At 45.1% G+C, this 15683-nt stretch overlaps 1 protein-coding gene across 1 annotated transcript in view; it reads left to right on the forward strand.

Annotated features, from left to right (window-relative positions):
- The window catches only part of LOC147697214 (E3 SUMO-protein ligase RanBP2-like), a 485030-nt gene that overhangs the window by 138267 nt on the left and 331080 nt on the right, over positions 1 to 15683 (forward strand). Inside the window, exon 12 of the mRNA XM_086934287.1 lies at positions 1187 to 1310. Within this exon, the coding sequence (XP_086790413.1) occupies positions 1187 to 1310 (124 nt within the window). The remainder of the gene's footprint in view (positions 1 to 1186; positions 1311 to 15683) is intronic.

Genomic DNA, 15683 nt, shown 5'->3' on the forward strand with positions numbered 1-15683 from the left:
GCAACATTTTTCTCATGTTGGTGGCATTTAGTCGGAGCACTCGCTCCAGCGGGAGTCTGACTCCTGCAGGAGCAAGATGGCCCCTGGGAAAGGAAGCTTCCTGGGCTAATCAGAATTCTCCATTTCTAAACTGGCGCACTTGATGTACTATTGCGGATCCAATCGCCCAGATATACAATTATTTTTACACCTTAATTTCTCAAAAATGTACTCTACGGATTTGTACCAAATCACAAAAAAGCACAATCTGCGGACCAAGATCCAGCTTCCTGACAAATTTGGTGTAATCCTGTCTTGTCTAAAGAAGTGTATGGAAAATGCATTGGGATTTTGCGTTTTGGGACCCCCATTTTTTCTTTGCCCCTGGTTGATCACCCTGAAACTTTCCATGCACAAACTAATAAAAAAAAGTAGCATCTATTTGGAAAGTTTTGTGGAGATTCTTAAACTGGTGCCACAGTAACTAGCAACACATAAATGTGTTTTCTATGGAACCACTGTCCTAACTAGAACTACCTAGTGGTGAATGGCACCAGATAATTAATGTAAATATACATATATTATTTTTTTTTTTTGGTCATGTACTATGTCTTTATATATTGTCAGTTTTGCATGATCGTGATAGTTTCATTTATCCACCAACTGATGAATTTCTGTCAATGACTACAAAGGAACCATTGTTCCTATACCATGGCCAGTTTACACTGATGAAACCATGGAAAGACTCATCATAGGAGATAAGACAGTTATACTAAGACTGTAATATTTTCCCTGTGCTGGTACTGACATGCATGCTACCACTTCTTTGTTTTCATTTTGTAGTTTTAAAACAAAGGATTGGAACCATTTGCAGAACTTTTCATGGGAGACATTGTGGTGCCATACAATTGTGGTGGCATACAATGTGTTTTTAGTTTGAACTTTTGTTTAGTGAAGATGTCAAACCTTAGTCTGTTTAATGTATTTTACTTATTTCATTGTGGTAAGTTGTCCTTGCATTAAATTCTATTTTTTAATTCTGTTGGTATTGTTGTGCAATGTACGTACTGATAACCTTATCGGCACTGATAAATCTCATTAAACCTGTTTATTTATTCTTTTATAATTGTTTTTAAATTTAAAGGGTAAAATAAGGCGAGCAGTACTGATCGCAAATTGAGTGTCTGTAATCTTTCTCTATTTTTAGGCCAGGGGCTTCAGCAAAACTGAGGCTACTGCTTCAACATGAACTAATTACTCTGAGAGCACTGGAAAAGCATGGGCTCCAACCTGCTGTCATCATACACTGGGCACGAAATCTTCATAAAACGGTCCGTGTGTATATGTCAATGTGTTTCCTTTTCTTTTCTTATAAGAAATAGTGTGTGTATATGTATGTACGTGTGTGTGTGTGTGTGTGTGTGTATATGTATATATGTATATATATATATATATATATATATATATATATATATATATTTATATTTTTTGCTGAGACTATGCCTCCATTAGGGTGCTTGGGCGGTGCCCCACCAATTAATTTGAGGCACTTTACTCGAGTTGAGTAACAAGGGTTGCCGTCAGTCTCTCACTCACATTTATTTAAAACCCAGGCCGCCGGAGGCCGTCGGCTTAAAAGGGGGCACAGCAGCAGGAGTTAAGTCCAAGTGTCTGTCATGAATCATCATCATGACATCGACAATATGTATCAGCCAGGTGCCGTTCGGGGGAGCGCACAGCAAGAGTGCACATGTTCTGTTTAGGGCTTAACCCTTTCGATGCTGATGACGAGCTGGGCTCGTCATGGTGCACAGTGGTCGTGTGCTGATGACGAGCCCAGCTCGTCATAGAATAAGGAAAATAGCAATTTCCAGCACAGGAGGGGAATTGCCTTAGCAGCGAAGGTGTTAAAGAATTTAGCACCAGCCCGAACATGCGCACTAGGCTGCTCATTAGAAGAGCGATGGTTGTTCCATGCCGCTCTTCTAATGAGCAGCCTAGTGCGCATATTCGGGCTGGTCGCAAAAAATTTTAAGCCCCAAACAGAACGTGCGCGCTACTACTGCTCAAGCCAATCCTGGCGCTGCTGGAGCAGCGTCTGGATTGGCTGAGACCGAGACCTGAAACAATGGCGCTGGCAGTGCCAGAAAGTCCTTGCTGCCCCAAGTTAGGTGCTTGCTCGCACTCACTCACTCACCCACTCATTACTTCTCCTCGGTGGTGGGGGCCCAGGGCGCCATGGTGACTGGATGGAGGTTCTCTCTCTACCCAGGATTTGGATGCACCAGTCCCCATGGAGCCTTCGGCCTTACTCTTCCTCTTCAGAGAGCTATGCAGTAAGACACACTGCTCGTACGGCACGCTCAGGCCTGAAGTGGAAACCTCTACTACACAGTTGGGTTAGTTAATTTTCCGTTCAAGGAGAGGAGGGTAATGAATTGTCTGATACTTGTGAGATAAATTCTTTTGTTTGTACGCTTGGATTTGACCTTTATTGAAAAACACACTTTCTATGATTTTATTTCCTCCTCAGTCCTGACTGTCCACAGCTCACTTTTTCTTAAACGGTTCTTAAAAAAGTTGCTCTCTGAACGCTACAAAAAAAGTTGACAGCTGTGTTAACTTTAACCATTTAACCAGGAGTAGCTTTTTTGTTTTGATTCAAATTCATACAAAGTTGCTGGAGGGCATACAAAGTTGCTGGAGGGCATTGTGAACTGCAGATAATTGTAACCAAAATATTTTCTTCAGCTGGTGTTAAAAATTGCATGTTTTAAAGCATGATGTGAATTTTATTTCTCCCTATTCTGTTACGTCAGCACCCTTTGTCTGTTTAATATTCAGAGCCTCGCTCTGCCCTCTGTGTATTTATTACTGGTTTTTTGTTCTGCTTGAATAGTGCTTGTTAGAAATGGGATTTCTGGTTGGCTAAGGCTTGGCCAAATCCAGGCAGAAACCACCACTCTAGTCCGGGCAAGGGAGTTACACGTCAAAGATAACCCCGGCTCACCCCCTTGCTAGCTTGGCACGAGCAGTCAGGCTTATCCCGGAGGCAATGTGTAAAGCGTTTGCGCAACACACTCACAGCAGCAACACACTAGGCACACCACAAAAAGGAACTCCACACAAGGTTATATATAAAAATAGGCTTTGTGTTACATTAGTTCATAATCGCACAGATACACTGTGCCAACTGGCACTGGGCAGTATTTACAGGGGATTATTTACACATGACAGGGCCACGTGGGCCACTGTCAGAATCAGCACTCAGTAGAAATAGCACTTCTAGAACATAGAATAATTGTAGCACAAAATAACAATTGTAGGACACAACCAGTAACCACTGGTTGTGGTTACTGGTTGTGAAGGTAGGAACATTCTACGCAATACTAGTCACCATAGGCATAGGTCACGCAGGTAAACAAACTCGCTAGCATAAACCCTCCTAGGCAAAACAACTTCCTAAGCATGAAAACACATTTTATAGGTATTGGACAAGCATAAAGGCATAACACATTGCGCAAAAATACACATGAGGCATAACCATGTGCCCTAAGCGAGGACACAACACCTAAAACTGTCCCCAGGCCAACTTGGCCTCAGGGGCTCAAACGCCCTTTGTCCAGCAGAGTCAGGGCTACAAGCTGCAAATGCAGCAATGCGCAGGGGCACCACTTAAACGTTGCAGCTGCCCACTAAGTGCTGGGCAGCTGGGGAAACCGAGCCTGGCACCAGCGTGCCTCCTGGCTCTCTTCTGGGGCTCCTAATAACCAGAATGAGGCAAACACGACATGGGAGCCACGTAGGCTCTGCCTTGAAAAACTGCCACCAACCACGTTGGAGCCCGTTGGGCTCTAAATTCTCATAAATGTCCCAATTACACGTTGGAGCCAAGGGGCTCTAAACAACCAAGAAATGCCCCCAAATACTTCTACTACGTTGGAGCCGCGGGGCTCTGAACACAGTAATGCCCTTGGGTGTGTGGGAGCCTTGTGGGCTCGAACTACCACACTGCCCCCGCCGTTGAAGCCTTGTGGGCTCTAAAATGAAGTATACCCCCACGTTGCAGTTGCCCGCTACGGCGGCGCAACTGAAGGCCAGAAAGGTACTGGTATGTTAGAGTCTGTGGTGCCGCTGTGAAACCCTCCCTCCTCTGGGAGTTCCATACTATGCCACTTTGCAGCCACTCCCCGGGTCTGTCAGCGGCCTCGTCTCCGCTCCCTCCGTGGCTTGGGCAGGACGGTTGGACTTCAGCAGGGAGCCTGCAAGGCTCCGGGCGTCCTGGGCTGCTCGCGGTGCTCCTCCCTGTGGCGGCCGGTGCCCTTCTCGCCGGTCCTCGGCTTTGGCTGCGGGGCTCTTCCTTTAAGACAGGAGCCCAGTGGCTCTGCAGCAGTCCTTCCCACACATTTCTCCGGCCACACGCAGGAGCGCGGGGTAGGCTCCCGCTGCTTCCTGCTGAAGCACTTCCGGGTCGTGCTAGGCATCGGCCCGTAGGGGATTCCACTCGTGGCTCGGGCCGCAGCGGTGAGACACAGGGTGGGCACCCGTGTAAGTCAATGCAGAAATGGGGGCAAAGTTGCAGGGTAGGCACCCGCGCAGGTCCAAGGTTGAAAACTAGCGGGTTGGGCACCCGCGATACACACCAACATTCAGCAGCAAAAAGCAGAGCAGGCTTCTGCCAAGGAAGACATGAATGCAAAGCCAGTGTGGCCATAATTCCGGGAGGGGGGGGCATCTGCTCAACCAGAACAGCCTAACAAGCGGCAATTCTGCGGGGTGGGCATCTGCTTGGAGTGCACAAAGGCAGGGGAATCCCTACGTCTGGATTCCCTCAAAATAGGCTGCCGCTTCGTGCTGCAGAGTCCCCGTGTTCCTCTCTCCTCCTGGAAACTTAAATACCAGCGCTCCTAGCACCAAAGTCCAGAGCTTTTCAGGCGCAGTCCCTAGTGGCGGTACCTCTTGGCGCCCAGCAGGAGCTGGCCCCCCTCAAGATGGGATCAGTGAGAACAACATCCATGGGGTCACAGCCCCTTTTTATATACACATTTCCTTTGTCTCCTAGCACAGGGTCAACGAAAACCAGATGCAACTAGTTTTGGAACACTTTGTTGTGCTCAGCCCCTCTCCCCATTCACAGGGCAGGCTAGGGACATCGTTCGCACCACAGGGGGCGGAGCCAGCATTGTGGAGGGAAGGCCCAGCCCTATTCAGGTCCCAGGTGCACTCCTCCCTCCCATCAACATGCAGATTTCCCCATTCACCACCGGGCAGACCCATCCTGACTCCTGGAGCCAGGCACACCAGTCAGCTCCAGCCAATCACAAGCCAGACAGTCAATTCACCTTCACTGACCAGACATGCCAACTTCTAAAAGTGGCACTTCCACACCAGACACATTGAATCTGCGCACACCATCGCGCAGCATTTAATCTCACGAGTTCGCACATACCAAACTCGCCCCTGCACTCCCCACACATCAGGAACTACCATGGACACACACATTCCCATGCATTCCTATGGGAGGGCAGGCCAATCTCACCACCCGCACTCAGATTGCGCACACACTTTACACTGTGACACAGGGTTAAAGTGCACAGAAGCCAAAAACAACTAGTATCAAGTCACATTTAAAAGCAAAAAGTTTAGGGGTGAACCTGCCAAAAGGGCCAAGTCCAACAGGGCATATGGTGGCTGTTGATTTAAGTCTTAATAGAGGTTGTCTCCAAACACAAAGCAATAGAGGAGGGAGAAATGTTAAGTGCGTGTAGGGCATTGCACTGTTTATTACAACATATGGCGTTTCTGGAGATTGTTAATAGCACTTAAAATCTGTGATGGATTTCATAATCTAGCACAGATAATTAGAATGTTGTCTAAATGAATATAGGTGCGGGGGAATCAAGGATATGGGTGATCGTGTCCCTGTTACGGTGCATTATGCACAAGTAGTTATGCTAATTTGAAAGCTGTGGTCATACCCGATTGGTCAATCAATCAATCAATCAATCAGTGGTCAAAAGAAACTTTATTCGGTCTTTTACAACCATAAAAATATACAAATTATTAACAATACTTTCACTAAAATAGATATATACAATTTTAAAATCAATTTTTAAAACTCCACTTAAAACTCACAGATTCATCTTAATCTCCTCAATGTGATGTGTTTCTATCCACATTGCTTCTTTTTTTTTTGTGGCTCATTCTCCTTGTAGTTAAGAAATGAAAGGAGGACCCCGCTCAGGTTAATTGGGGACTGGGGGGATAATAATTCTAAAACAAACTCGGGCGTCCCCTCAACAAAGAAAACACACAAGTTGAGTATTTTACCTTCTTCAGGACTGATTCTTAAATTAGGTAGGGCAAGTCGCCCACTGGACACAGTTTACTTCAATTCAGCACCTTGTAGCCTTCGGATTATTTGTATCTCCGGGGTATTAGTTCCCAGTGTTTGATGTACTGGTTTTCAAGGTCAATTAACTTGGTCTTGGACTGCCAGGAGGAGCCACCGTATTCCTAATTATGGGTTTCATCAATGACCCATTCAACATTGGGTAATTGGCGCAATATTCAGGATAAGTTGCTACCAAGTTCCTCCTTTCTGAATTCGAAGATCTCTTCAATATCAAGTTCGGCCTCCCTGCTCCTATCTCCTGGCAGTCAATCCACACGTCCTTCCACAGGTCTGATATGAGCCGTAGAAAACTGTGTCCAGTGGGCGACTTGCCCTACCTAATTTAAGAATCAGTCCTGAAGAAGGTAGAAATACAGAATACCGAAACGCCGCGTCGACTTGTGATTCTTGTTTTAATCTGCTTTTATGAAATGTATAATCATGTTTTTTAAGAATTTGTATACTGTATGAATATCAATTTTGTTTGGAATATGTAATAAATGTACAACAGAGGTTTACGAAATTCATGGTGTGGAAAATATCTTTTTAAATCACTCTAAATTGTTTTATCTGTGTTATTCGTTGTCGAAGAAACTAATGCTTATGTTTGAATTTTAAAATGCTTATGGTTAAAAAAAATTTTTACACACTTACATATGCCACTCATTAAAGACTTGGTCACTGCAGATACATAAGATTGTTGATCCATAGACCTTGCCTCCCCAGGTGAAGTACGCTCTTAGAGATTATGATTCAAAATCTTGTAACTTTACCTTTCCCGCCGAAATAACGGCAGGCTGTTTCTTGGGTAAAATACTCAACTTGTGTGTTTTCTTTGTTGAGGGGACGCCCGAGTTTGTTTTAGAATCATTCTCCTTGTACATATAACCCCTGATCATCTCAAATCTCAATGCCTTTAAGGGACTCTCTAACTCTTTTTAAATATATTCTCCCATGGCAAAAGCTATGTCTAGGTTACTCATTTCCACTAAATGGTTTACTGCTTGCATCCTGTTTTTAATATCATACTTTTTAAAAATCGGACATAAAAATTCTCTTTGGATTTCTAAAAATGTATGACAATCTACTAAACTATGTATACTATCACATTTTGTTTCTAGGGTGCAAGTGCATTTTCCTATATTATATATCATGGAACTTTTTACCCCTTTGTTCACGTGACATGGGTTTACTCCAATTCTCAGCCTTAACACCTCTCTCCTTAATGAGCAGCTAGGTAGACTGTCAATATAGGGGAAGTGTAATTCCTTTTGCCACGCTGTGGCTATATGGAGAACTGAGCTTTTCCTCTAGAGGTAATCTTGATCCTGTACTCGGTATGTTTATTTTTTTCCCAGGATCCTAAGTTCCCTCTTGTCTATCTTAAGATGAAGGGACTGGGGGCACAGCTTAAGCTTTAACTGCTTCCATGCTCATGACAGAGCCGCTCCGCCATGAGCCTCGGTTGAGCTGAGCTCATGACGGAGCGGTTCCGTCATGGCCCACCCGGCCCGCCTGCGCGGCGCGAATTCGGCTCCTGCGCTGGACGTTCCATTGAGCGGGCGGGGCCATGACGGAACCACTCCGTCATGAGCACAGCTCAACCGAGGCTCGTGACCGAGCGGCTCAGTCACGAGCATGTGAGCGCCGCTCGGCCCGCCCTCCCCCCTAGCGCTGCGGCGGAATTGCCGCCGCAGCGAAGGGGTTAACATAATACACCTTTCTTGACAGTGTCTCTGGTCTCTTTTGCCCAATTTAGCTCCCTGTTGACAATTTCTTTTCTACACCATTGGTAGAGTTTGTGTTCATCGCCCGATCCCAGACGTTGCCAAAAGCGTAGTAGTGCCATGCAAGCAGTTATGCCCCATGAGGTGTTTTCCAGTTCTAGCCTATCTGCCTGTACCATTGATGATTTAGGCAGAGAGAATAGATTTTTCAGAGAGAATAGATTTTTCAGGCTATTTCCCTCCTCCAAGTCCCACCGATTTTTGCCGCTCAAGTTAAGAACGTCTGCGCCATCCACAAATTGAGGTGGAACTATTGCAGAGTAGGCTTTTAGGACCGGGCTGTCAGACATTTCACCATACACACTATTAAATCTTTTTAAACTCTTCACTGAGGTCGCCCTCCTCAGTTTTAGTGCGTCGAGATGGGTGTGCCATTGCAAGCTTCTCTCAAACCACATCCCTAAATATCTGTATTCTGTTACTTTTTCCAGCTTTTCGGATCCGATTGCTTTATTAAAAGATGAAAGGTCACCTATGACGTTTTCTAAGAATTTACTGTCACTGCTTTTGATATTACCCTGTAAATAAAAATAAATCGAAGCATGGCTACCCATGGGAGAGAAATAAGTTGTCTTCGTTCAGAGAGTGTGAGACGTACATTTGCTTTGCAGCGTTTGCCTGTGATTCCTGCCCTTGGGTACATAATGTCATGCGCCTATTTCATAGCAGAAGAGGGATTGTAACTGTGGACAGTTTTGTAGATGGCATGAGGTTTGGGGATAAATGTCATTCATTACATTGTTATGCACTGTCATGATTACAGACTCGGTCAGAGGGACGACTTTCCATTTAAAGCAAAATCAAAGGAAAACTTTATATATAAATAAACCAAGCATATAAGATTAAGGGGCAAGCAGCTGAAATGATAATGGAAGAGGGTCTGGTGTGTACTGAGAGATGCTCGATGCAAGCAGGCCTGACACTACTGATGCCTGTAACCTTGCAAAATCTCAGCAGAGCACACAGTTGGGTTTTCCGTAACTTAGATTGCAGGTTTGATTGTATAGAAATTTGAGGAAGCTTTGTAAAGTTAATCTCTCTACTTTTAAATTTAACCCGTTGTGGACAGTGGGAGAATTTTCTTTATCTGTGTAATTTACATAGTGCCCCAAAGTACAGCTCAATATTGTAAACAATTTTATCAAATAGACCCAAAATTAATTTTTCAAATGGTGCTCTCTGAGGGCCGGATCACAAAGCATTTTCGACTGGCCCTGCTTCACGTCTTTGGTGGTAAATTAAGGCAGCCCTTGTTGCAAACCGTATAATAAACAGAGACTTCTAGAGTTGTTCATATGTGAAAAGAATATTTGTGCTACTTAGGTTATGTGGTCGTCGGTCATCTTCATGCTTTATCAAATTAGCTTGAAAATCCACCATTTGCACCCGCTTTTTTTGAGAATATTAGCTGCACAGCTACTGCCTTTGACTTGTCTACTTGCACCTTTCAGATATGTCATTTGTTAGGTTAAATTACAACAAAGGTAAAGCTGACATTCCTTGGCTCTGGCCGCATAAGGATATCTTTGGCATGCAAATGAACTCTGGCAGCCCTATGCCGAAACCTGTGCTTTTGCCTTTACAATGACAAGGCGTCCCTTGGGAGAGGGACTAAGGCTTTTTTTTTTGCAAGACCCAATTTAATACCTTTGGATATCTTACTAGTCTGAAAAATCATATCTCAGGTAGACCTCAATCAATAAAACGGGGTTCTTTCAATTTCTAACTGTATTCCTCTCTTGCTTCCTGGGTATCCCATCAACCAGAAATGCTCAGCGTCTGCAAGCGATGCTCTTCCAGTGTAGCTCGGGCTCTATCGCTGCATGCACACTGACCTTAACATTGTTGGTGTGGTGCCCTTCGTAGCCAGCACAACACTGAATAGACATTCTCCATATGTCCACAACCATTCACATGTGCTCCCTATCAGAGCTCACTTAGTCTATGGGTGCGTGCAGCAATTAGTCTCGTCTCCAAGTCACTGCCCATGTAGACAAAGCTGGAGGAAATAAACTTTCTTTGCTTGTGCTCTCGGGTGGGGATGGACTAGCTAGTATGAGCGGCAAGTTGTCCCAGCCCATTCCCTCCTAAATACGGCTGCTAGCAGCATAAGTTTGGGTGTTCCGGGGCTGGTGATGTATGTTCCACCTGGGTGTCTCCTCACAGAAGTGTCATCAGGAATACTGCTGTACACAGTTCCAAAAATGCTCAACACAGTAAAGCTATTGGAACACTGCCAAACTTTAGAAAGCTAGATGTTTGAAGCAAGTAATAACACTTGATGGTTTCCTCCACCGACTGGTGTCTAGAGCCTCAGAGCAACTCCGAGAAGTGAAAAAAAAGTTCTTACAAAATGCAACTTTCAGTTGGGATATCTCAAAAACCGTTATTCCAGTTCACTCGGATTTCCGCATGTTGCTCAGGAAGTCTCCACTAGCCACCAAGGAGGGCAGTGAGAGGCCTACTGGATCACAAAGTGGATTAGATACAGGCAATAAAGTGTCTCTCCTTTCCCTCAGCCCCATGTAGCTGAAGGACAATTTAATTCTCGGGGCCACTGCTGCTTTCGCCTAAAAATCGATTCAGAAAAGGGGGTGGTGATGAACAGAGTGTCTGAATTGAGCAGACTACTCTTACCCAGTCCAAAGATCAGGGCTTGATCCATCACCGTTATTTATTTCACTGCCCCATCCCAGCTCAGAACCTGGCTATATGCAAATCAGTCTGTCCCTGGCCCAGTGCATCATGGGAACAGGGCAGACTAAACTACCAAGCCAATTCTTCACCAGAAAGGAAACAAGCTACCGGGGACCGGTTTCTGGCATTTCAGCCGTCTTCGGCCCGGCTTGCTTGAATCCTGATGGAGCAGTGAGAAAGGGACTCATGTCTGAGTATACCCTGCCACACCTATAGTGGCCAAAATCGATTCAGAAAAGGGGGTGGTGATGAACAGAGTGTCTGAATTGAGCAGACCACTCTTACCCAGTCCAAAGATCAGGGCTTGATCCATCACCGTTATTTATCAGACTAATTTGCATACAGCCAGGTTCTGAAACTGGGATGGTGCAGTGAGCTAAAAAACGGTGTTGGATCTAGCCCTGATCTCTTGACTGGGTGAGAGCTTTCTGCTTAATTCAGAGACTCTGTCCCTCACCACCCCTTGTTGTAAATATTTTTGTCCACCCTAAGCGTGGAAGGGTATTCTCAGATGTGAGACCCTTGCTCATTGCACCATCAGGATTCAAGCAAACCGGGCCGAAGACGGCTGTAATGCCAGAAACCGGTCCCCGGGAGCTTGTTTCCTTCCCAGTGTAAGAATTGGCTTTTGTAGTTTGGTTTGCCCTGTTCCCATCATGCACTGGGACAGGAACAGACTAATTTGCATACAGCCAGGTTCTGAAACTGGGATGGTGCAGTGAGCTAAAAAACGGTGTTGGATCTAGCCCTGATCTCTTGACTGGGTGAGAGCTTTCTGCTTAATTCAGAGACTCTGTCCCTCACCACCCCTTGTTGTAAATATTTTCGCCTAAAAATGGCATCTCTTTTTGTCGGGCTGTGGGCCTGCCCAGCTATGATGCTCTTTTGACCTTGGGTGACTTCAACCCAACAGCAGCTCATCATGGGCCTTTGATAGCAGACCATGCTTTGTGCTGTCACTCTTTCGCCAGCTACCCAGATCAAAACAGACCCTTTTATGGATGGTAGTTCCACATGGTGCTCACACTGTCAGTGGTCCATCCAATATGCACCCCAGGGCATAACTGGTCCACACACCAAAAGACCAACATCACAAAACTTGGAAGAAGTCCAGTGATAGTCCAGAGATGCAAATCATGCGCAGGCATTTCCCAGGATTTGTGACTGGGGTCAAACAGCATAGCCGGCATTACCCTTTCTTCCAGTTCCAGTTATCCTGCTCAAACAGGTAAAAAGGGAGGTGAAGAATTGTGATAGATGAGTTCTAACCTAATATAATACTGCCAAATCATTCTCCCACTTAAATAGTTTATTATTATTATGGGTCAGTTAACTGACTGTTCTTTCTCTATGTCGCATACTGGGACATTTACAAATTTGCTCTAGCATATGTTCTGGTGAGCTCTGCTGTACTGATCTCTACCCCCAGATCATCTTCTTCCCAGTTTAACTTCAGATTGGCCTCTCGTGCACTGGAGACACGAGTAACCCTCTTTTTTTTTTTCTTTCCCCAAACTGAGGGAATCTGCTGACCTAATTCAAAGAAGGTGGAACTATCTGCCTGTGGAATTCCTAATTCCACCCTTACCTCCAGCAGCAGAAGAGAATTCATCCTGGAATGTGGCCTGTTGTCTCACCAGGCCTTTGATCTCTCAGCTGGGGCACATAATTAGCTGTACGCAACCAGGTCACATCAAGGGCCAGTGTAATTACTGGTATACTCTGTAAACAGAATTCACTCACGTGTATGTGAATGAATTCAGCTAGGGTGAAATAGACCTTGAATCAGAATTCTAGACCCATGCAAATATGTGCTAAATATTGTGCTGCATTTGCAATCAATGATATACGTTAATGCAAATTAGACTTAAAGTGTACACTGCAAATCTGCAGCTATTAACCTTTATTCAAATGGAATGCTGCCTCCCTTTGAAAACCAAATTGATTATAAGGCTGTATCATCACAATGTTATGACTACATGCAGGTTAGGCTTGCTGGTAGGTGTGACCAAGTCTAACTGTCCCTAGTGCACAGACACCTAAAACAGTCTTCCTCACTAAGCTTTCAGGTATACACACTTGAATACAAATGAACTCGTGCAGATGGCATGTAATGTCAGAATTCAACTGCAGTAATCTAATACACTGACACTGTAATTTTACAAATAGCCTATTGATATTAAAATATGCCCAAGAACAGGTCAGTATTCCATGCATCGTACATAGAATAATACCTACAATAGATCCAGCTGCCCTTCTCGCATTGACTATGTTTTATTAGCTGTTAGATTATGGGGAAATGACATTGACATGGTAGTGGGTAATACAACGGACAGTGACCATAACCCTCTTTGCGTGACCATGAAGATTCCATGGGCCCCCTCTTGCCCTCTAACACACACTAATAAGCTACTATTGGCTAAAGAGGTGGTCCCCTCAAATTGTAGAAGGTTCCTCAAATGGCCAAAGTTTGATGTACAAGACCTAAAAATAGATGGAATTAGGCAAGTATTAAGTAAGAAAGTTTTAGAGCTGCAGGAGGCAACGATGAGCTCTGACGGACTTATAAATGTCCCTAGAATTTATCTGAACACAATCGAACAGATTAGTGAATATTTCCAAGTGACTAGTAAACACACTAATCCTGGCGCTCGAGAAAAGAGCTGGCAGACATGGTTCACCAAGGAGTGTTGGATAAAAAGACAGGCACTGGCTTCAGCAATTAGAAGCAAGAACTGCCCCATAATCAAAATTGCAAGAAAATATTACGGAGCAGCCTTGCTTCAAGCAAAGCTGAAACAGGATGAGAATCGTTGGCAGGATCTAAAGGATGCTAGCACAGCAAGGGACACCAGTCTTCTCTGGAACCTTGTAAGACGGGCAGGCAAGGGGGAGCCAGATCATATTCCGAATCACATCTCACCCCAAGATTGGTTCGATCACTTTGGGAAACTTTACTCTGGACCCGATGATGATTACCTAGAAGAGCTGTGTATTCACCCCCATATACCCGCTGACGATGGTAACAGTGAACCCTTCACGTTGACAGAAATAGAAGCTGCAATAGGCAAGATAGTCCCGGCCAAAGCTCCAGGGCCAGATGGACTTCCTGGAGACTTGCTGCTGACAGACCCTCGAAACTGGGTATGCTATATCTCACTTTTAATTAATTCCATCTCTAACGGCTGCCCAGCACCAGAATCATGGAAGGAGGTGGTCCCGATCTATAAGAAGGGAGCTAGAGAGGACCCTGCCAACTACAGGCCAATCAGTTTGATTGACGCAATTCAGAAGGTAGTTGCAGGGCCCTGTTGCAGAGGATTCAATTTTGGGCTGAGGACGAAGACATCCTCTCCCAGTATCAGGTGGGATTTAGGGCCAACACAGGAACGGTGGATCAGGTCTTTAGGCGTCTCCTGATATACTGGAAAGTTGTTGAGATCATCAGAGGCAGTCTTTACCTTGCCTTTATAGACTTAAGCACTGCCTTTGACCTAGTCCCCAGGAAGAGGTTGTGGCAAACATTAGGAGACCTGGGCATCCCTCCATTAATCCTCAATGTATTGATCAGTCTCCATGAGGACAACTACACACAAGTGAGATGGGGGGTCCCAAGGAAACTTGATGGAAAGGATTCCAGTAAACATCGGAGTATGCCAGGACTGTGTGATGGCACCCACCCTGTTCTCCTTATACGTGAACGGGGTGGTCCGCTTCCTTCAAGAAGATCCAGCTGATCGCCCTGGCGGGTGGCAAGGTACATACTCTCCTGTTTGGGGACGATACACTGCTGATCTCTAAGACCCCAGCTGGGCTACAGAAATTGTTGAACAGGTTTCAATATTTAAGTAATTCCAGGGGGTTGGTTATAAATACTTCCAAGACCAAGTTTGACACTAAACACCCAAAAATCCTTTAAAAATTAATCTCACCTTAGATGGGTTACACCTGGAGAGAGTCAGCACGTTTGACTTTCTCGGTATCTGCTTACCGGAAAAAATGCAGTGGAGGTCCCATCTTGACAAAATTCTCCTGAGCCATAAACGTGCTGTCGGGGCGCTAAGCAAAGAACAACGCTCTTCACAAAGTAAGCCAATTGCCCTGGCTCTCATGGTTTATGATGCAAAGGCAGTTAGCTTGGCACTCTGTGGTGCCGAGCTATGGGGATTTGATAACTTTGATGAGATCTGCAGGTCAGAGCACAAGTTCCTGAGGGATTTGGCCATGTTACCCCAGAACGTCCCACTAATTTCCTTGATGTACGATTTTGGCAGACGCTCGTTAGGCGACATCGCTAAACTACGCCCATTGCTCTTTTGTGCCCACCTTAGGCGGACCATGGAACTCACGGCCTATGCAAAAGGATTTCCAGAAGTCATGAATCTAGATGTTAACCATGGGGTCAAGGGAATATCCAATGTTAAGAAACTAATGATAACCCTCGGCCTTAAGGACTGTTGGGACAATCAAAATCCCTCAAGTAAGGCTGAACTTAAACGTATCTACTGGGACTGGGTTGAGACAAGGGACCTTAGCAATCCAAATGTGGGAAAGCTAACTGAAGAATTTTTCCAACACAAATAATGTAGAAGCCTCGAACCATATTTGGACGTAATTCAGATACCAAGAGACAGGGCACTCTACTGTCAATTCAGATTTGGGTCGCTTCCTGTCCATGTGTTGACTGACAAATGGCGCCCCCGAAACAGACATCTGAAGATTGTCCTTGCTGTAGGGCGCCAAAGGAGAGCATTGCCCATCTTATGTTTGCTTGTCCGGCATACGAAAAGGTAAGGTCCAGATGGCCAACGCCAGTCTGCAAACAA

Source organism: Lissotriton vulgaris, chromosome 8 (assembly GCF_964263255.1).
Source record: "Lissotriton vulgaris chromosome 8, aLisVul1.2, whole genome shotgun sequence".
Classification (NCBI taxonomy): domain Eukaryota; kingdom Metazoa; phylum Chordata; class Amphibia; order Caudata; family Salamandridae; genus Lissotriton; species Lissotriton vulgaris.